The following is a 26,517-nucleotide window of genomic DNA, read 5'->3' as shown; positions in this document are numbered from 1 at the left end:
AATTCAAAGAATGTCATTTAGATGAAGCAGCAAAACTAGATTTTTTTTTAGCAAGTGGCACAATTTTGTCTCTGAGTACAAATAAAAATCCCCCAAAAGACTCCTGTTAAAAGTGAAATAAAAAAAAACTGAATTTAAAAAAAAATCACATCATCCCAATTTTTATTAATACAGCTCAGCTGTTGAGCAACTAATATTGTGAACTGGTGGAAAGCAGGCCCTGAATAAATAATTCAATTATCCCTTTGCCCCTTAATATACAGAAAGCATTTTCTGTATAAATGAAAGTTTAGTCAGTTGGATCAAGTATAAAATTCAGATGTAATGATCCTGGCTTATCAGACAGACCTTTGTTATTCTGACAGAAATGCAGAGCTGCAACACACTGATTTTTAACTAGAGTCAATTAAAAAAGACACCTCAAATGTCAATTTTTACAAAAAACAGTTGAATACATTTTGAAGAAGCCAGTTAGCATGGAGCAATTTGAAACACTAGCAGGCTGGATGGCTACAAAGTTAAAGAGGAGGGAAGATGGAAACTGATAATTGGCGAGGAAAAAAAAACAAACACGGTAATGCAGGAAAAGTAGTTTATTCTTTTTAATGCCTTTGTGAAGCGCACACACTCCCAGCTACTAAAGACACAAGTGTGAGTTTAGCTGTCACTTCAGCAAATTGTAAGATTGTTCCCTGAAACCACAACCGTTAACTGAGCAACGAACTTCCAGTTCTGATTAAAAGTGACTTCATTAGACTATTTTTAATAAAATGTATGTACATCTGGCTTCCAAAACTCATGCTTGACAAAGGATTTGTTTAAATCTGTAGTTTCTATAGTGTGTGGCTACAATAGGCTAGATTCTGTACTGAAGGAAAGGCAGGTTTACACAACCTGAATTCTGGACTGCTGTGAACGCTGAAGTGGCCTCACCATGAGTTAAAGCAGCCCTGTGCTACTTTAACTCATGACAGCCGTACTCAAGCTGTTCTGCAATCCAGAATCTCCATCTGACCACATGCTATGAGAATGCCCTCTCCTGTCCCCAGCACACTCCTATTCTTGTGCCCATGGGGTGCTGCTGGGCAGCGCAGAGTCACTTGCATTCACCCTACAGTGAGGGAATTACTCTTCATACACCACAACTCCATATGCTCCTGGAGCAGAGGCCAAAATTGACCCAGTTGTTTCAATTTTCTGAGGGCATTCTGCACAAAAAACAAAAACAATCTGTGCACAATATTTTAAAATTCTGCAAATGTGTCAGATAATTGTGGAGGCTCCAGCATGGCACTGGGGAGCACAGGCCACTGGCTGCACAGTGGTGGGAGATCACTCTGCAGCTCCCCACCTTAGGGCACGGACTCAGCCGTGAGGCTGCAGTGCACCCTGCCCTGACAAAGTGCAAGGACAGGGCCTGCTCCAGAAACAACCCAGGGCCCTGTCCCTCTGTGCCAGGTTCACCAGATGTGGGCAGGCAGGCTCAGCCCAGCAGGATCCAAGTGTGGAGGGGCTTAGTGTGGGGGGATTCAGGTGTGGGTTGAGAGGGTTCTGTGTAGAGTAGAGTAATCTGGGTGCAAGCAGCTCAGTGGGGGTGGGGGGAGATCTGGGTGCAGGGGGTATCTGGATGCACAGGGGCTTGTTGCGGGCAGTTCTGGGTGCAAGGGTAATGGAACTTTGCAGGGGGATACAGGTGAAGGTGGTTGGAGCTCAGTGGGGGTGGGGAGTCTGAGTGTGGTGGGGATAGAGCTCAGCAGGGCGTGTGGGGGTGTGTGTCCAGATGAAGCTGGTTGGGGCTCAATGGAGTGGGGATCCGGGTGGGGGTGACTGGTCCAGGTGCAGATGCAGTGGGGCTTGGCCAGGGAGGGTTCTGGGTGTAAGGGGGAGACTTAGTGGGAGGGTCTGGGTATGAGGGGGTCTGGATGCACGGGGGTTAGGCGGATGGGGGAGCAGCTCCCCATACAGTGATCCGTCCCCCTGCAGCTGAGGAGCAATGGGTGCAGGAAGTGTGTGTGTGTGTGTGTGTGTGTGTGTGTGTGTGTGTGTGTGTGTGTGTGTGTGTGTGTGTGTGTGTGTGTGTGTGTGTGTGTGTGTGTGTGTGTGTGTGCGCGCGCGCGCAGAGCTTCCTGAAGCCTTGGAAAAAAATTGGGGGTGGGTCTGACCCAGCCCCATCCTCCCCAGCCTAGCAGCTGAGCCTGGCGCAGGGTAGAAGCCACCAGCTGGGTCTTCCCCAGCCCCACAGTGATTTGCCCTGGGCACCCAAAACATACTGCTGGAGAGGGTTGCATGAGCACTCTTGGGGCTTCCCTTTGCTTCCCCATCAAAAAGTCATTTTTCTGCAGGGAAGCAAAGAAATCTGTGGTGGACATGAATTCTGCACGTGCAGTGGAGCAGAATTCCCCCAGGAGTAAGATTGAAAGGTGATCCTATGCAGACCAGAGGTCCAAGGATAGAGTTTTACTGGAACTGTATTTTGCAATCTCAGCAAAACCAAGTTTTTAAACATGGTTTGGACTAGCCAGTGTGGACAGAACCTAGTGTTAAACAAAATTTTAAAACAGTGCTCTCAAACTCAATTTGACAGTTTCAATGAGAGGGAAAAAATACAGTAGTCTTGTTTGAAAGGCATCATTGCCAGTTGGTTAAGTTAGGAGATTAGACAATTGAGAAAGAACTCATCACATTGATGCTGCTGCAGATACTGTGATGTACAAAGTGACTGATTTTTTTATGTAGTGAGAAGAAAAGAGGAGCAGGGCCTGAAAACACTGTTAACTTCCTTAATAGGAGGATTATTCACTGCACAAATCCCACTAACAATTTTTTGCAATAGATTTAATATCTGCAGTAATTGTGCCTCAGACACCACCTACCTTGGTAGTTATTCTACCATTATCTATCTTTTTTGTTTAAAGAAAGAGTTCTTTCTAACCTAATTAGTTTTTAAAATTTCAGGCAATTAATCCCTCCATTTGTATGCTATTTTCTGTTTTTCTATAGTCTTCCTGAAGTGTGGAGATCACTGCACAACATTCTAGCAAAAGTCACACACCAAGTTGACATTAAGCAGCATTACCACCTCCTTAGTTTTACATATGATCGTCATAATTGCACATCCACTAACAGTTGTAGAATATTTTCCCCATCATATTCAAGTCCCCTTATTTGCTGAAGGTCACGGTTGTTTTTGAACACCTTCTTCCCCCGTTCTCCCATATATGTGCATTTGAGTCTCAGTCTACTGGGACATTCACTTCTGAGTGCGCCAATTCAGTCTGAAAAGCAGGGAAACTTTAGTAAACATAGATTGGCCACTTTCATAAGTGTTAACCCTGGCATTCACAGAAATCTACTATGGCGCCAACACCAGAGTTCATTAGCCTGGCTTACATTTTACAGAGTCTCACTGGCAACCTCCCTTCCCATGATGGCTACATAAACCATTCTCTTTGCATCTGAGACTATATAAACTACATCAATTGCTTATGTGGAAAGAAGTATTTTTAAATGTTCCAATAACTGATATGGTCTCCATGAGTGGCTTTGGTTCCATTCTCCTCCTACTCACCCCTTCCCCCCAGTAGAAGCCACTGCTCTACAGAAAGCATCTAAGCTAGCTCTTCCTTGTCTCTAGCTTCTTTTATAGACAGCCAGGCTTTTCAATGCCATAAAGATGTCTGTAGAAACAAATCTAAGGAAAGAGGTGGAGGCAGCACCGAGTCACCTGGCAGCTCTCTGTGGACCACAGATGGATCAACAGTAGGTTTCATATTCTAAAGTCACTCTTCAAAAATAGAGAAAAATAGAAATATGAGGGAGGGAAAGATTATTGACAATAGGGCCTAGGATTGAAGGAAAATCTGATGTAAAGGTACTCAAGACACAATGAAATCTGGAAGGGTCATAAAGTGAGTCTCAGGTACATGAAAACAATGCATCCAGATTGACAGTAATTACAGTTAAACCAAGAGAAAAGCAGCCAGGGAGTAAGGAGATCGTAAGCTATACCTGTCAAAGAGGTAAATAAGAACATGAATACCACTAGAGTAAGAGTTACAAATACTTACACTATACAGTAACAAGAACTTAGTGCTTAAATGACAATGAACTAGAGTTCATGTGGTTAAACACTATCCTTTCCAATGTGGAAATTTGAAAAAGCTTAAACTCTGACATATCAAAGGACTAAAAACAAAATGCTAAGACAGACTAGATTTTCATTCAGGTGAAATGAAACACTGGAAACAATTTTGCAAACCTCAAGAGTCCAACTCCTTCCATAACAGAACACCAAACTGTTTCATGTTAACTTGCCAGTTCAATTGAGAGTTTGTATTTGTTTCAAAGACACTGCCCTCACTTCATGAGTGGAGGCAAGGTCCAGGAAGGCTCCTTCATTTACAGCAGAACACAGGAGCAGATCTACTGGCTGGATGCTGCAAGCCTACCACAAAGCAAATAACACCTCTCCCCTCCACCCCAAGCTCTAGTGGAGAAGAGAGGTTAGGAGGCAACAGCATGTGCTGGCTGCTTAGGAGGAACATGGGCAGCAGAAAATGCTCAAGTCTTTGAAACCCTGACCTGCTGTGATAGGGTACCAGGTTGGGTTGTTTAGGCCTTGAGACACTAACTCCTGGGTATTTCTGCACAACCCTTTATGCCTTTGTTCCACCCAACCAGTAAAGTTATCTTCTCTCCATGCCCTGCATCCCTGTCTCAATCCACCATGCTTTTGGCCTCGAGTCCTTCAAGTAGATCTGATACCCCTTCCAAAAGGCCTATAAAAGCTTAACATCTCTGCCTGTAGGATTAGACAAACCATTCTTCTATATTCAAAACACTAAATTAAAGTGGAATAAGATGCTTGTTTTATTTAACAATACTATCATGCTACTTTTCATCACATTCCTCCTGCTATCTCTTGTTTATTCCCTGTCCTTTCAGAATGAATGAGCTGGTCTACATTGCCCACAGGCATGGCAGTGCCAACGTCCCCCGCATAGATGACCTGTGTGATGTCGTGTTGATCACCCACGCCTTCCACCTGGTGACATGTCCCGACGCCACGGTAAGGAACATTGTGGCGAACACTCTGCATGATGCTACAGAGAAGCGGATCGGCAGAGCCCCCTCCAACCAAGACATTGCCACCTTCCTGAGCGGCTCCCTGGATGGGAAATTCGGATGGGACAGGCACGACATCGCCATGCGTCGCCTGCAGAAGCGCATCGGCTTCCGCCGGTATTGATGCAAGAAGCACCAGGAACTGGGAGTCCAGGTGCTGCAGATCAGGTCCGATGACAACACATCATCACCCCGAGCACCAGAGGCTTGCTGGAGAGGACCTTGAAGGCCGCCATCTACTTGCTGTACATAGAAACCCTGAAGCATAAACCAGACCAGGATAAAGCCTTTGATTTGACCAGCAAGTGGGACACCAGCAACCACTTCCTCGCCGGAGGCGGCTTCACCCGTTTCGCCAACCAGCAGTTCATCCACCATGCCCAGCTCAACTGCATCCTGCTAAATGGAGCCGTCCGCCATGAAAACCAAGACAAGCGTTGCAGGAAGTGCAGCTATTCAAATGAGACCCTTCCCCACATCCTGTGCAGCTGCAAACCCCACTCCAGAGCCTGGCAGCTGCGCCACAAAGCCATCCAGAACCGCCTGGCGAAAGCCACCGCACCACGGCTGGGGGAGATCTCCGTGAACAGCACCATCCCCAGTACCAACAGCCAGCTACGACCTGATGATGTCGTCACCGATGAGGCCCAGAAAAAGATCATCCTCGTCGACATCACGGTCTCCTTTGAGAACAGGACCCCGGCATTTTGCAAAGCCCGAGCTCGTAAGCTGGAAAAGTACGGCCCCCTGGCCAATACCCTGAGAGCGAAGGGCTATGAGATGCAGATGGATCAGTCGATGCTACGCACGGCTCATGCGGCGCCTCAAGGTCTCAGACACCATCCTATGGTCCAGGGACATCTACATCGAACACATCACTGGCCACCGACAGTACCAGGAGGTGTGAGCCAGAGTGACATCGTTCTTCGACTACGAGAAAGGGACCAAGAGACTTTCTCCATTCATATGAACTGGAACCTTAAACTCCCTGAACATTAAATCTCACCAAATGAGGGTCAATCCAGCCTCATCATCATATCCACTCATTATACTCCATACCCCAACATAGTCACTTTATGACCTTCATACCCTCATATCTCAATGTCTGTACTTTGACCCATCAACCTTTTACCCCCCCCCCCCCAAAATCAGGAATATTGCAGATTATGTATTCCTTATGCCACCCAATCTTAAACCAAACTTTGTACCCTCAATAATCTGTACATTATTCCCTGATAACCAGAAACTTTTATGCTTAAATTCTGTACTGTTCACTTTTTTATTAAACATCTTAATAAAATTTTTAAATCTTTGGAGCAAAGACCCATTCTTTAGATTAGTCTGTAAAGCACCTACCACACACGGCACAATGGAGAAGTCATGGATGCTAGCAGTTAATTTTTAAAAAAATGGATTATGGGGAGCTGGTGGATTTAATTTAGACTTTCAAAATATTTAATACAGTCTCTGAAGAGATGCTGTTAAAAAGAGTTGGGAACCAAGTTGAAATAAATCTGTCAGACTTTAAGAAATGGGTAAGAGGAACAATCAAAAATGGCTATTTCTCACCATGGAAAGAGGTTGATGGTGCAGTGTACCAAGACTGCTTTATATTTTAGAGATAAAAGGTGGGTGAGATTTTATTTGACCAACTTCTTCTGTTGAAAGAGACAAGCTTTCAAAGTACACAAAGCTCTTTTATAGATTAAAATGAGTGAAACGGTAAAGTTTATTGATACAAAATTTTAAGTTACTTAATGTTAAGAAGGAAGCCAGGACACAAGGAGTGAAGCAGATGCAAGCTGCTGTGTTAAAACCTGCTTTTAATGTCAGGTGTGTCAAAAACTTCTAAAACTTCTTCTTGTATGCCTAAAAGCAGTAGAGCCATTTGTTGAAGCTGTTGGCATTTCCTGCCAAGAGTTAGTGTGGCAAGAGAGACAAGGGGGAAGAAAGAATTCATCAATACTTGCTGGTCCTTGTGCCTGCTGGACCATCCAATACCTTCCTATGGGAAGCTTGTCTAGTTGTTTCCTGCAACCATACCTAGCATTGTGGAGGCTGGTGGGCGACATAGAAGTTCTTTAAGCCTATTCAGCCTAGACTATTAAAAATCTAAGTGGAATGCCTGATACCAGTGAAGATTTTCCCGCAATTTACGTACATATCAAGAGAATGGAAGTCGTAACACAAGCAATGTCTGTAGGATGCCAAAGATGGAGTCTCAGGAAGTTTCTGTAGAAAAATCCTTATAAAAAAGTTTGAGAAATTCAAAGTTCTAAATTGGATAGGTTAGAGATAAAGATTAAAGTGTAAGGGACAATGTCCAGTTAGAGAAAATAAAAAAACTTGTAAAAAAGATTGCAATATGAATTACACAATTTTCTGAACTTTCTGGAGGTGATTTTAAAAAACATTCAGAAAACAGTCACAAGTTCTACAATTTAGAGGGAAATCTCTCTCATCCACCCCATAAAGGCCTGTTTGCAAGAAAAATGCAAACCATTTATTTAATTTGTTCCTGTTCAGAATGAGGAGGAAGTAGAGAAAGCCACTAGGTATAGGATGGAAAGTTTCCTCTTTCCCTAAGCAAGGCTCCAAAAGAAACCATGTCAAATAAGTTACTAAAGAACATTATTCCACAGGGAGAATTTTATAAGGTCCTTGATTTTATAAGGTCCAAGGAATCAGAACAGATTCTGTATATGGAAGTTGTTAGTCTTGGTTTGTTTAGTATCATTACTGTTACCAACTGAGCAAGTGTAGTTTATCCATGTTATAACACGCAGCGTTTAAGCCAATCTCTTATTAGATGAAGTAAGAGGTATAGGATGTTAGCAAAAGTTTTTCTGTATACATTGAATTATAAAGTTTAAATAATTACAAACAACAAATTTACAGATGAAATTCAGACTACAAACACACACTGGAACCAAAAGTTTGAGTTTCTAATTCACTAATGGTATCTGAATTAGCTGTATTCTCGCAAAAGACAAGTATAGCTGTGGATGACTCATTGAAGTAATCTGCACAATACAAGAGTTTAACTTTGTCATGGGAACTGTTTTCTAGTCCCTTTTCACTACTCAAAAGTTCTGAAATTCCCCTGCATGATAATCTCATAGAAGATCACACCTCACCTCTGCTATAACCTAGAACACTTCCTCAAAAGCGGAAAGAAATTGATGCTGATCCTATCAGGTTCTCTTCTGATGGGAGAGAACGTTAATAGGTAGACACTGAGAGATTCACTGTATTTTCTTCTCCTATCCACACCCTTTTGCTGCAGGAATCAATTGAATCTGGGGATTTGCTTTTGCTACTCGCAACACTTCCTCACAGCAACCGCAGAGTGAACCTAACAAGAGGGAACATCAGTTCCATTCTGTTGCAACTCCTGGTGCTGCTGCTAGATAGTATCAGGAGCAACAAGGCACAGGCAAAATTCTGCTTTGGAGGAGCAGAGCAGGAGGCTGGACCAAAGAAAATGTTTGCCCAGCTTTGGATGAAGTCAAATCCAGAATTAGTTTGACTGATGGTCACTGCGATATGTAGCCTTGGAGAATGAACAAACAAAATGATGGTACAGAAATCTCAGAAGACAGCCCTGAAAGGGGATTGGGGTGGGAGGGCGCTCAGAGACTGAAGTGCGGAGAGAAGCTGTGCACAGACAAATGTATGTATGTATGTATGTATCTGGGAGTAAGGGAAGCAGAGTCTCACACTCTCCCAAACATTTTCAGATGGAGAATTCCACAATGTTGGTTTTAGATAGAATATTTTCTTTGACCCACTAGTCTAGTTTGCCACCTTCAGCTTAGCAAAAATAACTCAACCCCCCACAAGCAATTTTCTCCTCTTTTCTGGGTCTCTTCTCTAATCCATCCCTTCAGATGGAGTGCGTTTCCCCCTACACACCTCCTTTTTTAAGCGACTACCATATTTGTTTGTGGATATTTTGGAATCTTAGTTTTCTTACTCCCTCCAAAGTTCCCCTATGTTGGCAACCCTCTGTACAAAATGGGGTGGGCATAGCTGACACCATTGTCCATCCACACTACTCTGTCAGATGCAATTTAGTGAAAGAGTTTCCTAGAATGACGGGAAACATTCACAAACCAGGCTCTGAATGTACTAATTTTGGAGCGCTGGACCAGGCAGAAGAGGTATTGATGCATTCTTTCACTTGACCATTGGTGAAACTACTATCCCACTCCCTTGTTTGTCAGCAACCTCCCCTCAAGATTTTCTTTTTACCCTTCACCACAACAGCTCCTGTAAATATGTCCTCCCCAAGAGCAGCAGAGTGATAGATCAGGATTACATCAGCTTCACTATCCAGCTATTGCCAGCCCACATGTCAAGTGTTAGAAGCAGGAGCAGAAACAGAGACATGTTAAGAACAGAAAGGCATGCTGGAAAACCCAGGATACTTGAACCAATTTTACAACACCCTGAAAGAGAGACAAGAGGTCAAATGAAACATGACTGGAGAGAAGCATGAAATGTTGGGTTGGGAGATAAGGATGAACTGACCTAGAAGAATGAAGGTGGAGACCGGTAAGAAGTTCAAAAATATCACCACCTGCCTCTAATCTAAAAAGCCTTTTTCTGACTCCTTTGTGTCACCGTTTCCTTTATTCTTGCCCCCACATTTTGAAAAATGCGTGTTGTGGCCAGGTGCTGGGAAGAGTCTTCCCCCATCAAGAAAATGAAATTAAACCCTTACTGCCCCACCAGTCTTAAACATAAAAAATTAAGTTTCACTATTTTTTTTTTCCTACTTCACCCTCCGAAGACCCAGGAGAGCAAGTTCTTGTGTAAACTAAAGTCCTTAAGAGAAAATGGACTCAGAGGGTAATAGCACTGGTAATGAAATATTTAGATAAGGATTCAGGGACACAAACACACAATTACCATAACAGGGGACTCTGTAAGCTAACCTTGTTTTTAAATACTTGGGAGGTGCTAGATACTATGATGGTGGTGGTGGTCCAGGTAAATACCTAGGTAAGTTGTGGATACCCACATGAATCTAAGTGCAAGTCAGTAGCTTGTTCACCAAATAGGAAGTTTCATTTTTCTGGGTTATCAAATAGGACGTATTCTAGCCAACACAGCAAAAATTAGAAAGGCCCCAAAAGATCAGTAATCAATACATACACAGAAGACATTTCCATAAAAGAGGCAATTTTAAAAAGACGAGGGTTATTTAGTTTGAAGTGGAGAGAGACTGATAACACAGAAGTACAACAATATAGAACAATAAGTGGTTTCAACCTATATCATGGACTTCCATTACTCTTGCCTATAATTTAAGAAACAAGGAGACACTTGAAATTAAAAAGCTAAAAAAACTGATTAAAGACTCATGAGAAACTCCTGTGCTTCTTATAATTAACCTATGGAACTGTCTAAATTAGGACATTGGAGGCAATAGCCAAGTGAGATTTTAAAAAAAAAAAAATTAAAAATTGCCCATTTACATGAAGAACATGTAGGGAGAAAAGTTAAGCATTAACAATCCTAGTGTTTCAAAGAATAAGCTGATCAACTGATGTTAAAACAAATATTTTATACTATGGTCTCTATTGCACAACCAGCCAAGGGCACTACGTTGTAAGAGATGGGTGTACACTTTCCACTGAAAGACCACCAGGATAGATCACCATAGAGGCAAGGTACCAGACTTCAGTGACAGTTGGAATGCTCTCATTTCCCCACCCCCTACAAAAGATTAAATACTTTATTTCCTTAACAGCTCCCAATGTTTTCCTACAACCAGTTATCCCCTCTCCCCCAATCAACTTACACTGCTTTCCAGTAAGTGAAAGCAGAGACATGCCCCATCACCAGAGATTAGTTTATGATGCCCTCAACTCCACACACAAGTCTATGGACTCCTCAGTTAGGATGCCAGCCCTCTACCCAAACACATGATCCAGGGTTGGTGGTGACTGTAGCAGCAGCCACCAGCTCCCCAGGCGACCCTACCCCTGAGAGTGGCCTTCTCTGTCCCAAAAGCAGCAATTCCCTCTCTTCCCTCCCCACCAAGCAGTGATGATACTGGAGATGTCCAGGCAGTTTAGGAAGACATCACTTCACAGATTTATGTGGTCTCTGTTCACACTTGGATGGCTATGCATGCAGCCATGAGGGCTAGAGATTTTAAAAATAAACAAACATTCAGCAGATGTTTATTGTGCCTATCTTGAACAGGTGGATTTTCCAACCCTATTCATATCTAAAAAATGAAAAAACCCACCATGCTGCTATTTTTTCTGGCAGATGCTTTCTGAAGCTAGCAATCCCAGCCATCCAATAGTGCTCTCTCTCAGCCACAGTCCTATCCTGACCAAGGGCAGGTCAAGCAGTCTCCTCCCCTGGTGGAACACATGTATTAACCACCTAAGTAAAGACTTACGCTAGCTACTCGAACACCTGAGAAGATTTAGACCGTTAACACTGGTTAGCATTCTTTACCATTCAATTCCCTCGTTCATTTTATCTGATTTGCAAAACAGGGTGTAGGCAGGGACGCCATAGATTTATTGCTTGTTATGCTGCGCAAAATCAAGATACAGAACTTTTGCTCCTTGTTCCTTCCACATGACTTTAAATGTAGGAAGAGTCATCCATGAAGAAACTGTCTTAATTTTTTCTTTAATCATTTTTAGTTGGTTTTGGTTAAGTACCACCGCTTGACATGTATAGTATCTGCACCTTGATATGTGTGAATGGTACTTAAAGTCAATACACCTCTACCTCGATATAACGCTGTCCTCGGGAGCCAAAAAAATCTTACCGCGTTATAGGTGAAACCACGTTATATCGAACTTGATTTGATCTGTGGGAGTGTGCAGCCCCCCCAGAGCGCTGCTTTACTGCATTATATCCGAATTTGTGTTATATCGGGTGGCGTTATAATGGGGTAGAGGTGTATATACAAATATTAAGTCAGTCAAAGTTGTTTCCTAAGCATTTAATAGGCATTTGCCAAATTTTTATTCCAGATCCATCCCTTTTCATTAAAGTTCTCCCTTCACCAGAGTGGATGCATGCTCTTGACGGCAAAACAGACTGGGATTCAAGTTATCTGGGTTCTTCAATTCCTGTCACATTTCTACATGTGTGACCTTGGGCAAATCACTTAGGGCCATATTTTTTCTAGAAGCTCACTTCCCATTTAGGTACCAATATGAAGTGGCTAAATTTTCAAGACAGGTCAGCACAACAGGTGCAGAATTCTTAAAGTCTAGTTATATGTGGCAAAATAGCAACTGCTGTGTGCAGAGCACCTTTACAAATCTGTTCCATATTTACGTGCCTACAAAGGAACTTTTAAAAATTTGATCCTATTTGTGAGTACTGAACACTTGAAAAATGTAGCTTTAGGCACTTTGCTCAAGATCACAAAGGAATCTGTAGCAAAGCCAGGAATTGAACCCAATTCTCCAGAGTCACATCTTTCTGGGGCAGGCACTGTGTCTTTTGTGTTTGTGTAGAGCCTATCACAACCAGGACCTCTAGGCACTACAAAGATAAAAACTGTTAACATTAATAGCACTTGTTGCACTTCTATGGTCACAGGAAGGTGTGCCTCATACTAAGTGATATGCATAATCAGCTCTCATCTGTCTCCATCTTTTCAAAAAAATACAGCAACCAATTAAAAGCAACTAATTTTTATTAACTTAGTGGCTGCGATTAAAAGTTTGAGCATCTGAGTGTTTGCTTTTTTAAACCAGCAGGTTGGATAGTCCCAGCCTTAGCAGTTTTTCTTCTTGTAAGTATTGTGAATAGCTGCTCAAGCAGATATTGTGCTCAGGGATTTAAAAAAAAAAAGCCACCAAACTGCAGTCACTGTAATGCTAGTCACATGCATGTAAGTGAATTTAAAAAAAAATAATAAAAAAATAGAGAGAGGGAAAGAGCATAACATCCCTAGGAATAAAAGTGTAAATAATGGTTTTATAATCATCACGATCCCTGGCTGGGAATATCCCATCTTTCTATAGTCATTTCCACACGTGCAAAGGCACAATACCTGAAATATGTAAAATGATGAGAAAAATAATATGAAGTATACAAATCTTAGAGGATCATTTTAAGAATAGATGAACCACTACTTTGCCACCTCCCTCAGGAAGAGCTCTGTGTAGCTTGAAACTTTGTCTCTCTCACAAACAGAAATCAGTCCAATAAAAGATATTACCTCACCTGCCTTGTCTCTCTAGACTCCCTCCTAAAACAAAATATAAATTCTACCAATAACTTAATAAAGTTCAGGCTATCTTCTTTTGTACATACAATTATTAAGGAGACAGGCTCATCTAGATACCAGGCTGATAACCACTGCAGACATAAAACTCAAGTTCAGAAGTCAACAGAAGCTGGGACACTCATACAGAGCTTGATGCAGAGCCCAGTGAGATCTATGGAAAGATTCCCATCACACTCTCAATGGGGAGGAATATTTGATATGATAAAAGGTAACTCAAAACAAAAGATTTACATTCAATTAATTGAACACCCACCTCCCCCAAACAACATCTAAACTCCTGATATAAGAAAGCTGATGCCAGGCTGAGGAAGTTAATTTAAGCTTCTGTAATTTAGAGTCAGATTTAACTTCTATTCCTCTGTATAGAAGAAGTTCTGTCTGCTTGCAGTTTTTTCATTGATCATATCACTAATGCACTTACAGAAACTCTGTAAAAATTGAAGTGAAAATATTTCTACTATTAGAAGTAAATAAGCTGATTAACTTCAAACAGGCTTCATAGCCATTTTTATAGTAGACACAAACAATCCAGAAGAAAGTTAAAAAGGAGAAAACTGGATTAGATTTTAAAATGCAGTATTTGTCTCCCTAATATAAAAAATTGCATTTAGTTTACATGAGATATAGAATTTCTTTGGATTCAAACAGTTAATTCAGCTGGCTGAGCAGACCTGTTCACTGTGCCTAGAATTTTAACTTGGGCTACATTCCTTAATTCCCAAATTGCAAGTTTAAATTAATGCTGGAGTGAAAACATGATACCTAGTGGGAATGGGGAAGAGAATGGATACTACATTCTTCTTCATGCCTAAGTATCACTAACACCTGACATCCTGCCAGTTGTTAACACCTTGAAGGTAACAGACATGTCATACTTTTGGCTTATTTGGAAGCAGTGTTATTTTTAAATCTATATTTTAACATACTGAAGATATATAAAATATCATAAAATGGCAAATGAAGAAAAACCAATTGTAAAATGGTAAAAGAGTCACTAATAAAAAAAGCTTTCCTGAAAATGTTTGTCTATTATTGTTAGAAGTAATTATGTATTACTATAAGTGAAAGGTTAGAGAAAAATCCACCTTATTTTTAATTTTGTAAACATGACCACACTGTATGGCTAGCAAGTATCACATATTCCTCTGCATGGAGCCAGATTTATTTTTTAAAAGGGGGAAAAATATTTTACCACCACAAAAAGCTGGTAGAGGTACTCAATGTAAGATGTAGTGCTCACAAGGTGTCTGTAGTTATGTCTAAACTCATTTTTTGAAATTTACTATTTTGAGTTGACTGTCTATTTAGCCTTCCTGCTTGAGTTTATTTAAACACTGTGATAGAAATAAGTAATAGTTGTTGCTTTCTGACTTTTAAATTAAAAAGAAATTCACCAACCATTAGTAATCATTACCATAACCATATCTGTACTGTCTTTAAATAAGAATTAAGCAATATGCATGCTAAATATGCTAATAAAGTATTTAATTGAAGGTGTGTGACCTAAAGCCACAGGGACAAAACAATATCCTTAGGCCCTGAGCCTGTACGCTGAACCACACTGTTGGACCCCTGTGCCTACACAAGACCCACTGACTTTTCAAGGGCTCTCTACACAGCTGTAAGGGTAATGTCCATGCAGATCAGACTGAAGAATCAGGGCCTCCTTCCTGCCTCCCACCTGGCACACATATGCTTAAATAAACAAACAAACAAAACAAAACAAAAAACAACAAACCATACAAATCATTCAAGAATCTGTGTTGCTACTGTTTATAGTCTGGTAATTTAATTCTAATACAGGAACACTATACAGACATTTATTCTTTGGATCTTTTCATATGTGTTATGATGCCCTTTAATCAATGGTTTATTGAGGAATGAACTGAAAGTGCCAGATATTGGTTCTACTAGAAAGCTTTCACTGGCAACAATCAGATCTTTTGCTAGCGTCCAGTATTGGCTAATTCAAAAGGCAGCAAAGGAACTAGCTCCGGAGACAGAAAGGTGTATAGCTGTCTTTCCATCCAGAGTTAATGTATCAGAATGGCAGCCATAAGTTTGGACTCCCAACAGGGGAAGAAAGGAGAAAAGAATAGGTGTTAAAAAATAAATAATTGACAGCATCAAAAAAGTCATGCTAAATCAATTAAAGCTTGTATGTGCCTCCATTACATGAGCAACAGCGTTAAAGTTTAGAGTACTGTACACAGTTTGGTGTTCTAGCCATACACTGTTGACATCCAGTAAAATGTCCTGCAGGGGGAAGAGACGTAGAGGGAGAAAGGAACAGAGTAAAAATTAATTTACTGCATATGCCTAGTAACACAGTGGCTAGAGGATCTACTGTTCTTTAATCTTAGATTAACAAAAAGATCTCTATCTGTAGTACATTTAGAAGCTTGCTACAGAAATAATTTCAAATTACTTATTTGTGCTAAAGGTTTAACATTTTTCTATCAATTTTCTTCAGTAAACATTTGCAAGTCAGACATAAGCCCACTGCCGAGAAATCTCTATTATCCAGCATCTATTATCTAACCTAGCTTCATGCTTCAATATACAATAGCTTAAGTTATATTTAATTTGTAAAATAAAAAAATTAAATTCTATACAAATTAGTTTAAGAATCAAAGGCCTCTGATAACAAAAAAGGAGCAATGATGAGGACCAAAAGTGACGAAGATGAAAGACACCTGAATGGCCTTATACACCTTTTGTTTTCTGCAACCGATGCACGCTGCAGACAAAACGTTTTGTGCTAAACAGCCTCAAATCTGTTTTTCTAATATTAAGCACAAAGGAAAAAACACTGACAGCAAGCGTGGTAAATAAATCCCTCCCTGGAGAATGAAAGCAGCAGACAGGAGGGGGCTGACATGCATGCAGGAGAAAACTAAACACCATCTTTTTTTCTACCTGCACAAGTTGCCATTTGCTGCAGCGATTGAGAACCTCTTTTTCCCGTTGATTCAAAAAGCTAGGTTTTCGGAAAAAAAATCTCTCTCTCTCGCAAGTCATCTGTTGATATGCTTTAAGAGGATGATATTCATATCACGGGATCTTTAAGATAAAATCCATTTTCTTTCCTGCTCAGGTAAACATGTTTACTGCTCCTGCACAGACACTGGGTGGTTCAGACTCACATGTCACACACATGTCGTCAGCAACAAGAAAAGCCCCTTTCTCTGATCATCAACATTTTAAATAAGGTGGAAGAGAAAAGCACTTTCTAAACTTACCTTTAATAAAGCCACATCATCAACTAAATATAAGTACTGACATAAAACAGGAAATTAAAAACTGCAATTTTAAATATACCAATAGTTGGTATAATAATATCTCGATATGGTAAAAATAAGAGAGCCACGAGTTCAGAACAATCAGATCAACTTGTTAGTCCCTTAAAAGGCCAATGTTTACATTTATACGGCTAAACAATTCGAAGCAGTTATCAGAAACATCAATCCCGACTCAAACATATAAAAAAATAAAATAAAAAAACTGTTCACACGGTAAGAATCACAGCTGAAAGCCTTCCTATCCGTGACCCTACACAGGAAATGCCACATAAAACCTAAAATTGCCAAGGACCATTACAAACCCCCCCGTTTAACATCATATTAAAAAGAAAGAGTTACTACACTAACAGAGCTGTTTCCTTATTTTCTGAAGATAAACACGGAGGAGGAGTTATGAGCGTTTATTCCCCCCCTCTATTTATCCTCAAAATGCGTTTTGAAGTAACACACGTACCAAAAAACAGCCCCTTAAGTCTGAAATGTAAATGTAATTCCTTATATAGACTGCAGCAGTTCAGACACACAGCAGAGGGGCCCCTGGCCAAACCGTTACCACCCATTATTATACAAACAGGTACCTCCAAAGCCAAAGGAAGGGAAGAAAACTTCACCGAATCGCATTCCCTCCCCCGCCACACAGACAGAAACCCTCCCTTCCCCGCCACTCCTGTGAAACCTAATTGTCCCGACAATCCTGCAGAGATCGGGACTTTTTTAGGGAGGAGAAACAGCCCAGGCAACGGCCACACACAGAAATAAACTTGCGCTGCACTAAAGGCGGCTCCGAAAGTAGCAAACGGGCTATTTTGGGGGGTGGGGGAGGCTCCCCTTTCACTGCGGTCTCCAGGGCTGGGGGGGGGGAGTGTTTTCTCCACAAATCGATACACACTGCAGCAAGTAACAGTGCCTCCCCCCTGGCCGCCGCCGCCGGGCCAGCCGCCCCTTCCGTCCCCCCGCTACACTCCGCGGGAGGGTCCCCGTCCCCCCAGGTAACGCCTCGCCCCAGCCCCCGCCCCGGGAGCGCGCGGGGAAAGTACCGCGGGGGAGAGGGGCAGCCGCCCCGGCGGCAGCGAGGGGGGCGCCCCGCTCCGGCCCGGGGCGCGCACGCTGCCAGCCCGGGGCGGAGGCGCCTGCCCCAGCTCTCTCTCGCACCCAGGTAACAAGTTTGGGAGTTGGGCTGCCAGGACCGGCCGAGCCTCCCCGCGGTCCCCCGAGGGGCTCGGAGCCCCGCGAGGGGGGACCCGCCGCCCCGGGGAGCGGCAGGAGACGGTGCTGCCGCTGCCGGGCGTGTGGGGGAGGCAGCGTGTAACGGTCCCGGACAGGCGGCTGAGCGAGGAGGCACCACTAGGCGGAGGAGGGAGGCAGGGAGCGAGCGCGGAGGGAGGGAGGGAGGGAGCGAGGGAGGCACCAGGTAGCGGATATAACGGTGCAGAGGGAGCCGGGCACCCAGCGAGGAGCAGCAGGGAAATTACTTTCTACTTCTCCCGTCCCCCCTGCACTCCAGGCGGCCCGGCCCGGCCCCGGAGCCGGCCCGGCGCGGAGCGGGCCGCTGCCCTGCGGGCTGACTGACCGTTATTGCGCCTCGGGTTCGCCTGCTTCCTGCGCTTACACCTGGGGCCATCCGCCATGATCCTCTCGCTTGTGTCTAAATGCTCCAGTCACCTCCTCCCCCTCCCTCCCCTCCCACCCCTCCCCCCCGGACCTGGTTTACGACACTGGGTGGTTTTACTTTTACATCACCTTCCTACACCTAGTTCTCGGCCGGAACCTTGTTGCCAGGGGAGACGGGTGCTTTACGGCAGCACGTTTGAACGGGGAAGAGGGAAAAGTTCCTGCCGCAGGTGCCGGGGTAGGGGAGCGCGCAGTGCGGGCTGTGGAGCGGGGGATTGGGAGCGAAAGAGGGACGGGGGAGCCCCATGAGCAAGGGGTGTGAGGGAAGAGGGATCCCTAACGGGGGCGGGGCATCCGAGTCGGTACGGGGTGTGTGGGAGGGGAATCCCCGTGGGTAAAGGGGTGTGTGGGAGGGGGATCCCTACCGGGGGCGGGGCGAGGGGGATCCCCGTGGGTAAAGGGGTGTGTCGCAGGGGTATCCCTACCGGGGGCGGGGCGAGTGGGTTCCGCGTGGGTAAAGGGGTGTGTGGGAGGGGGATCCCTACCGGGGGCGGGGCGAATGGGTTCCGCGTGGGTAAAGGGGTGTGTGGGAGGGGGATCCCTACCGGGGGCGGGGCGAGGGGGATCCGCGTGGGTAAGGGGTGTGTGGGAGGGGGATCCCTACCGGGGGCGGGGCGAGGGGGATCCGCGTGGGTAAGGGGTGTGTGGGAGGGGGATCCCTACCGGGGGCGGGGCGAGGGGGATCCGCGTGGGTAAGGGGTGTGTAGGAGGGGGATCCCTACCGGGGGCGGGGCGGATCCGCGTGGGTACGGCGTGTGTAGGAGGGGGATCCCCGTGGGCATGCGGCGTGCGGGAGGGGGATCCCTACCGGGGGCAGGTCAGGGGATCCCCCTGGGTACGGTGTGTGTGAGAGAGAGGGATTTCTGTGGGTACGGGGTATGCGGGAGGGGGATCCCTACCGGGGGCGGAGCGGGGGATCCCATGGGCGGGAGGAGAGAGGGATGCCCTTGGGCCTGGGGAGTGCAGGAGGGGGATCCCCACGGAGGTAGGCGGGGATTCCTGTGAGCATGGGTGTGCGGGAGGGGGATCTCCCCCGGGGCTCCGTGCGGAGCGGGGGCGGGGGATTTTCCGTGTGTGACGGGTATGCTAGTGGGCAGGGATACTAACCTATTTAGCAAAATTCTCGAATCAAAATCCCCTTTCAGTCATCTCCAGAACAGAGATACTTGCTTTAAAAGTTATGTTCAGTGAAGGAGTCTTTGCTTCCCCTTCACTCCCCAAAATGGGCCTGTCTCCTTCCCCAAAGACACTAGGGGCAGGTCTTGTCTCCTGTCTTCCACATGAGTCTCTCTCATGATCACCCTCAAAATAGCTGGAGAGATTTGGCAAGTCTGGCTTTGTTTGGTGTACAAGCCTATAGGGAAGATCTGATTTACTAAATAAACTTGGTGTTAGGAAATAAAAGGTTAACTGAGTCCAAGAAGAGAGTTAAGTTTGATTTCCCAAGTGCAAAATTGCAGAGAAGCTCCACTTGTAGCCATAACAGCTTCAAAACATAATGTATGTTCCCTATTTGTCATTTCTTCCTCCACTTGTATAGCATGACCTCACTTACTTCTTACCATCATCTCCATCACCATATAGATATGAAGTAACTGATTGATTTGTCATGTACTTCAAAATGTAGGTATTAATATGGGATGATTTACATAAATGATGTCGATATTGCATTACAGGGCTCTAATCAAGAAAGAAAAAACAGGAAGAGAAGTGAGCTGTCTCCACAATGTAAAGAAATAGCCAAATATATTTTTAACAAACCATATTTTCTATTTTACCAGGGGAGGAGTAGGGTTGGAGAGGTTATACACACCAAAAAGATGCTGTTATTTTTAAAATTTAAAACCTACATATTTCTTTATTTAATAAATACCTTAAGTTATTTTTAAAAATGAAAATGTTAGACATTTTACCATTTATTCTATTTGTTTACTTTTTACATTTCACTCAGTTTAGAGAACAAAAATAAGTTAGTCAGTTTCCCTGTTATTTCTAGTTATTCTCACTTCCTAGTTCTCGTGCACTCGAAGAATTTTATGATGTTTAGGTTGCCAACACTTCTGTGAATGGTTAAATCTGAACAGAACACAGTAAATTTCAGGGAAAACATTTCTACTTGTATTAGATTTTAAAAATTAATTTTAAAAACTACAAAATCTGGGGCCTAAATTACCTTATCACGTCCCTTTAGGTAGTCTGTGTATTCATGTACATATATGACCTCATTTTATAGAAACAATGGGCTTTTTAAACTGAAGTGACTTTTTCTTATTTAAAAAGTGACAGAGAAAGCTGAAACATGAGGTTTACACAGATTTCTCAAATATTTTCTCATAACTCTGATCTATGTAAGCTGATTTTTTGCAGCTGTGTATTAGTTCTGTACATTGTGTTAAAGGGACAGGGCAGTCCACAGTCTCAAAAATGTATGCAAGTCATGGAATTATGTGTTCACATGCCTAAGTATGCCACAGCCCTCATTTACAGGCACATGTCAGCATTGTTTGTGCATACTTCTGAAAATTTGGGTAAATTTAGGCTCAGCATTTAGGGGCAGATCTTTAGCTGATATAAATTACCAGAGCTCCATTGAGTTCAGTGGAACTATGACAGTGTATGCCTGCTGAGGATATGCCCATTAGCCCTTTTTAAAAAAGATTTACAATCCATAATAGAAATCTTTTTATGAATTAAAAGTTTCTGAAGTCCAAGTACAAGGGTACCTTAGAATCACAAAGTGAAATGGACTATGAAATACAAGTGAAACCCACATTAAAATATTGTTGTTAAAAGTGAGTAAATTACAGAGAGTAAAAAATATATAAATGGTGAAAAGTAAGGCAGGGTTTTAATCTTGTCTAAGGCCGAGTCCTGCAAGTTGCTCTGCATACAAGCAGACATCTAGTCGTATGGAGCACATTTCAGGTGGGCCTAAGGCAGTGGTTCTCAACCCATGAGCCACATGGAGCCCAATCAGCACACGGTTGTGGCCCATATGACATCCTCAGGGCCATACAGGTAGTATATATATTGTGTGGATGTGGCCTGCAAAACACATAGCTGCATATGCAGCCGACACTGATAAATAGGTTGAGAACCACTGCCCTAAGGTATTAGTAACACAGGTAATACATTTAAATGCTTGTAATTCTACAGATGATGTTTGTCCTGAGTGTTGTTTGAGGAGTACTGTGCTAGAATTTCAGTCTCTTTAAACTTGTGATGTTTTAGAAGGCAGTTGAAGAAGATGGGGGGGAGGGGGAATCTCATTAGTTTAATTCACCATTCATACTCTCTTTATTCAAAAGGTTTATAACAGGTGTCTCTTGCACACATGGTACCAAAATCCAAACTTCTCCTTTGTATGTGTCCTTCAGTTAGCTTGTTTTGATTCTGTTTTGTAACTTTTCACCTTGGGGGGCGGGAGCGAAATCACGTTGGCTCTTGGTTTTAAAGAAGCTGCGATTTCTATCAAGGTGATTTCTACTGGCTGCTGAGAGGGAGAAGGGGAAGATTATTTCCTTCCCTAGAGCTTCTTGACTGTTGTAGGAAGGTATCGTTTCTCTGCTTCTTTACTTTTCCTTCAGCCTACTGGCTGCTCTGCACGATGGGGTATATCTCTTGCTATTCTTCACTTTCCTCAGCCTCACCTCTGAGGTTTTGTTCAGTTTTTTCTGATACTCCTTGTGAATAGTTGCTGTTCACACACTTCTCTCTTGGAGATTTGTAAGCAACAGCAGCAAGAAAACAGATGACAATTGTTGTCATTTTCTCTGCTGAACACCAGTTTGTGAAGAGCAGAAGTGAAACTGACAGGAGGGTTGTTAATGTCATACTGCTGCTGCTTAGAAGTAATACTAGGGACACTGGAGTGATCTGTTTATAGTCACATGAAGTCAGCACTGAATTAGTTTACATTTGGAAAGTTAACTTTGCAACCAAAAGGACTAGCAACTAAAAAAAGAGAAGCTAGATTTTGCATAAATTGGTGGATTAGCCCACAACCACCACTCACCATTAACAAGTAGATGAGTGGATTTTTTAAACCTTGCTATATTTAATCACCAAGCAACTGCAGATCTCTCAGCCTCTCATGAAGAATTCCATATGCTCACTATACTGTTTTTAAAAGTTTGTCACAATAAAATGTAGCCATCGTCAAATATGATGTTTTAGCTAATGAATCTCTTCTGATTCCTCATACAGGCTAATTAGTTAAATATTATTACTGCATTTATAAGATGCTTATCCCTGTAGTATCTAGGCACATCTTACAAGGTTTAAATTGTGTCAGTTTATATTGTAAATGAGAATTAAGAAACATGAAACCCCTTATTGTCCTCATCTTTTAATCTGATTTTTCATCTAGGAACCTAGTTATTAATAGTTTAATTATTTGTAAAGGTCTGGGCAAAGAGATGTATCTTGTGGCTCTTTCTAAACGTAGCCTGGTTTGTAAGCATATTTCTTTATAGAAAGAATTCCAGATATGTGGCCAGTTACCAAAAATGCCCAATCTTCAGCTCTATATGAATATTATACAAATTTAGTTCCAGTTAAATATGAATCTAATTTGTGCAATATGGACATAATGTGCTTGAAACTTTTAGGATTGAAAGTCTTTGGTTGGGAGGGGATGCAATCTGTGTTAAGAAAAAAAATAGTCACATTAGAGCAAGTGCATTGTAAACCATGTAAAATGGGAATATTTTGTGCTCATGGTTACCATACAGATTTTTTCATTTATTAATATAAGTACTTATTGTATAGTTTAGGATCTTTTCTTTATACAATTCAACAAAAAATAAAAATTTAAAGATACTGTTTTTTATCTACTTTTTTTCTTCAAACTTTTTTTCTCCATTTGAGAACTTCACCATGAAATTCTCTATATGTGTTTGAGCCCTGTTGCTGAAATTAATTGTGGTCCAATTATCATCCTTACCAGCCTGAAAAAATACCATGTGCATTTTATATAAAAATAATTAAATAATTCTACAAATCTCTCTAGCAAGTGAGAAGAGACTTCTCAGAAAGTCTTAAGCATAGTGAAAACTAAGGTTAAGTGCCATGAAGCACCACTTGTGTAAATTACATCTACCATGGGCTATTCAGACTTGTGTATTTTTCTTTTAAAATTTTCTTTGTAAACATATGAAGAATCAGACATATCCAGACTACTTCCCTACCATTTTGTTTGTCTTGCGTACTTTTCACTCCCTTCCATTCCCAGTGCTGTCACAGATGGGTCTACTGTTAGAATGCAATTAACCTATGATGATGCTCTATGCCAATTTTGTGATTTATGTAGGAGGGTACCATTGTGCTACTTCATTGTATACATTTAATGAATAGGACAAACAGTGTCTAATTCTCCACTCTTACACCAATTTTACTCTGGGGATCCATGCCCTAGTTTGTAGCATGTATGGACCAGCCATGTGGATTTACAAACACCCTCCATTAAAAAACTGCTGTTTAGGAAAAGGAGGAATGTAATCTAGGAAGTTCTACCACCATTCCAAATACATTCTACTACTTTCTTCTTTTTCTTTTAGCAATGTGGCTCATTAATTCTGGGCTCATGTATTTGATTATGAGTAACTCTTTCTTACAATATCCTGGAGCTTCTACTTTGATAGTCACTAATCTATAGCCTGTGATTTACAGTAGCAAAGTAATATACCAAAAATATGATTATTTTCAGCTTTAAGTCACCATGTCTGAACTTGTGGCTGCTCAGATTACAATTAGAGGGCAAATGGGTTAACCAGTTTTATGAGCAGCACATTTTTCATTTATTCTTTGTCTATGTTTATGATGACTTGCATAAGTGTCCTTTCCAGCATATTATTTAATTATACACTAATGTGTTATGAATATTTTTCCATATGGTTCATATTTGTTTCCTCCTGTAACTTGCGTTCTGTTTCTGATTTAGCTCTATTACCCACCCTCTTCCTTGCTGTTTCAAAATATTGTGCTGTTGCTTGTTTGGCTCTCATTTGGAGTTATTCTGTTTGTTGTGATATCTGTACAGCTGTCTCACTCAGCTCTTTAGATGCAAACTTACAATCCTTTTCTTGATTATTTCACTATACAGATTTTTTTTTTTAAGTTTTGAAACATTTTCTTGCTAGATGTCATTCATTTGTTTTCTTTTATTGCAAAGTGCTTAAAAGTCTGAATTGTTTGGTTTCGTGGTTTTTATAAAAATCAGAACAAATAATCATTATAAAAAAAAGACTAGTGTAATGGTTATGAGGTAAATTTATGAGACGTGATGAAGCCTTAAGGTATTAAACATAGTGGGCCTGATTCTCAGTTGTGTAATGGAGCTTTAGCCTCCCACTGGCAGTGCCAAGGTATCTTAGGATGGGTGTAAATAAATGATGTAAAGGAGCCCTAGCCTACCTGAAAAGCAGGCTCTATGGGTCAGTTGTCTGGTGTGACTATTTGACACCTCACCAGCAGTATACTCTGGCTATGAAATTGGCTTGGTGGACCAGGGAGAATCACCTCAGTCAGAGCCGGCTCTAGATCCAAGCGCGCACTTGGGGCGTCATGCCGCGGGGGGCGCTCTGCCTGTCGCCGGGAGGGCGGCAGGCGGCTCCGGTGGACCTCCCGCAGACGTGCCTGCGGAGGGTCCGCTGGTCCCGCGGCTCCGGTGGACCTCCCGCAGGCGTGTCTGTGGAGGGTCCGCTGGTCCCGCGGCTCCGGTGGACCTCCCGCAGGCGTGCCTGCGGAGGGTCCGCTGGTCCCGCGGCTCTGGTGGACCTCCCGCAGGCATGCCTGCGGATGCTCCACTGGAGCTGCGGGACCAGCAGACCCTCCGCAGGCACGTCTGCGGGAGGTCCACCGGAGCCGCGGGACCGGCGACCGCCAGAGCCCCCTCCGCGGTGTGCCGCTGTGCTTGGGGCGGTGAAATTCCTAGAGCCGCCCCTGACCTCAGTGCAAGGTGATTCTCTGCTGTAGAGCTGATGTAGGGACGTGGGTACCACATACATACCCTGCTACTTACATAGAAGGGAAAAGGGTCATGACTGTCTTGCATCACACCAATCAACTGAATTTTTTATCTTTTTCAGCCTGGCAGGCCCTTGGGCTGTTCTAACATAGTATAGGGGGACCAGTTCTGCAGAGAGCTGCAGAATCAGGAGAGTGTAAAAGTGAGCTTAAAGCCTCTTTGAAGATCAGCTTCCCTACAGGGTGGATATCTGTGCACTTGAGTCTAAACTCAGAGTTAGTTAACACGTACACATGCTAGTTGGGATACTCAACAAATTGTGGGTCCAGGACAACATGCTCAGCCCTTGACTAAATCACAAATATTTGTGTCCTTGAACAAATGTGGAGTGCCCACATGACCATGTAAAAAAGTTGTTAGCTAACTTGAGATAATTTAAGTAGAGTTAAAAATTTTAGCAGAGACAGACCATCTGTGGGTGAAAGATATAAATCTAGGGGCCAAATTTGCTAGTATTTACTAAAAAGGCAAAACTACTGAAGTCTATCAGCATTGTGCCTGAATAAGGACTGAATGATACTTCAGAACTTGCTCCCTAGATGGTAAAAATCAAAGTCATCAGGAGTGCTAAAATGAAGAGTTGGTTAACTGGATCATATTTATTCCTGTTTGCAATATAAATTAAGTGTTTGTAACCAGTTATTGACATAGCTGGCTCCCTGGATGTCATGGCTAATGCACTATTTAATAATGGTAGTAACTAATTTGCCGCCCTTGCAATCAGACCAAAGTGACGCATGGTTGTTTTCCTCTAACCAGGTTGTAAAACTTATTTAGCTGTGTTTGTGGGACTGTCTTAACCTTGCCTGTGTAATCTAATTAACTGGTTGTTCCTGCTTCTAGCTTTGTGTGGTAAAACATCCCTTAGTGCATTGCTCGACGAATGTTATTCTTTGTGTGTGTCTTCTGGGCATTATGCCTTACTGAGGCATTATCCTCTCCAGATTCTCCCAGAATGCACTTATATACCCATAGTTAGGCAACAAAGTATGTGCGGACATATGTTATTGTGTTGTGGGGAAAAAATTGCTGTGTGGACACAATCAAACTGTTTGTGTTGTAACCAGGTCAAATGGTTACAAAAATATGGTGTGTTTAGCATAAACAGGGCC

The 26,517-nt window shown here is 42.7% G+C and overlaps 1 protein-coding gene and 1 long non-coding RNA gene across 3 annotated transcripts in view; one reads left to right on the top strand and one right to left on the bottom strand.

Moving 5' to 3' along the window:
* ZEB1 (zinc finger E-box binding homeobox 1) overlaps nt 1-18,359 on the bottom strand; it is a 228,261-nt gene extending 209,902 nt beyond the window's left edge. Inside the window, exon 1 of the mRNA XM_045003641.1 lies at nt 18,278-18,359. Coding sequence (XP_044859576.1) covers nt 18,278-18,335 — 58 coding nt within the window. The 5' untranslated portion in view covers nt 18,336-18,359. The remainder of the gene's footprint in view (nt 1-18,277) is intronic.
* Nucleotides 18,360-18,368: 9 nt separating this feature from the next.
* LOC123363006 overlaps nt 18,369-26,517 on the top strand; it is a 54,375-nt gene continuing 46,226 nt past the window's right edge. The window contains exons 1-2 of one of the 2 annotated variants that reach the window (XR_006576674.1): nt 18,493-18,556; nt 19,919-20,001. This is a non-coding gene — a long non-coding RNA (uncharacterized LOC123363006). Of the gene's footprint in view, nt 18,557-19,918; nt 20,002-26,517 lie in introns of both variants that reach the window. The other variant, XR_006576673.1, reaches the window with a different exon arrangement.

This window comes from Mauremys mutica, chromosome 2 (assembly GCF_020497125.1).
Source record: "Mauremys mutica isolate MM-2020 ecotype Southern chromosome 2, ASM2049712v1, whole genome shotgun sequence".
NCBI lineage: Eukaryota > Metazoa > Chordata > Testudines > Geoemydidae > Mauremys > Mauremys mutica.
This window is presented reverse-complemented; position numbering and strand designations above follow the sequence as displayed.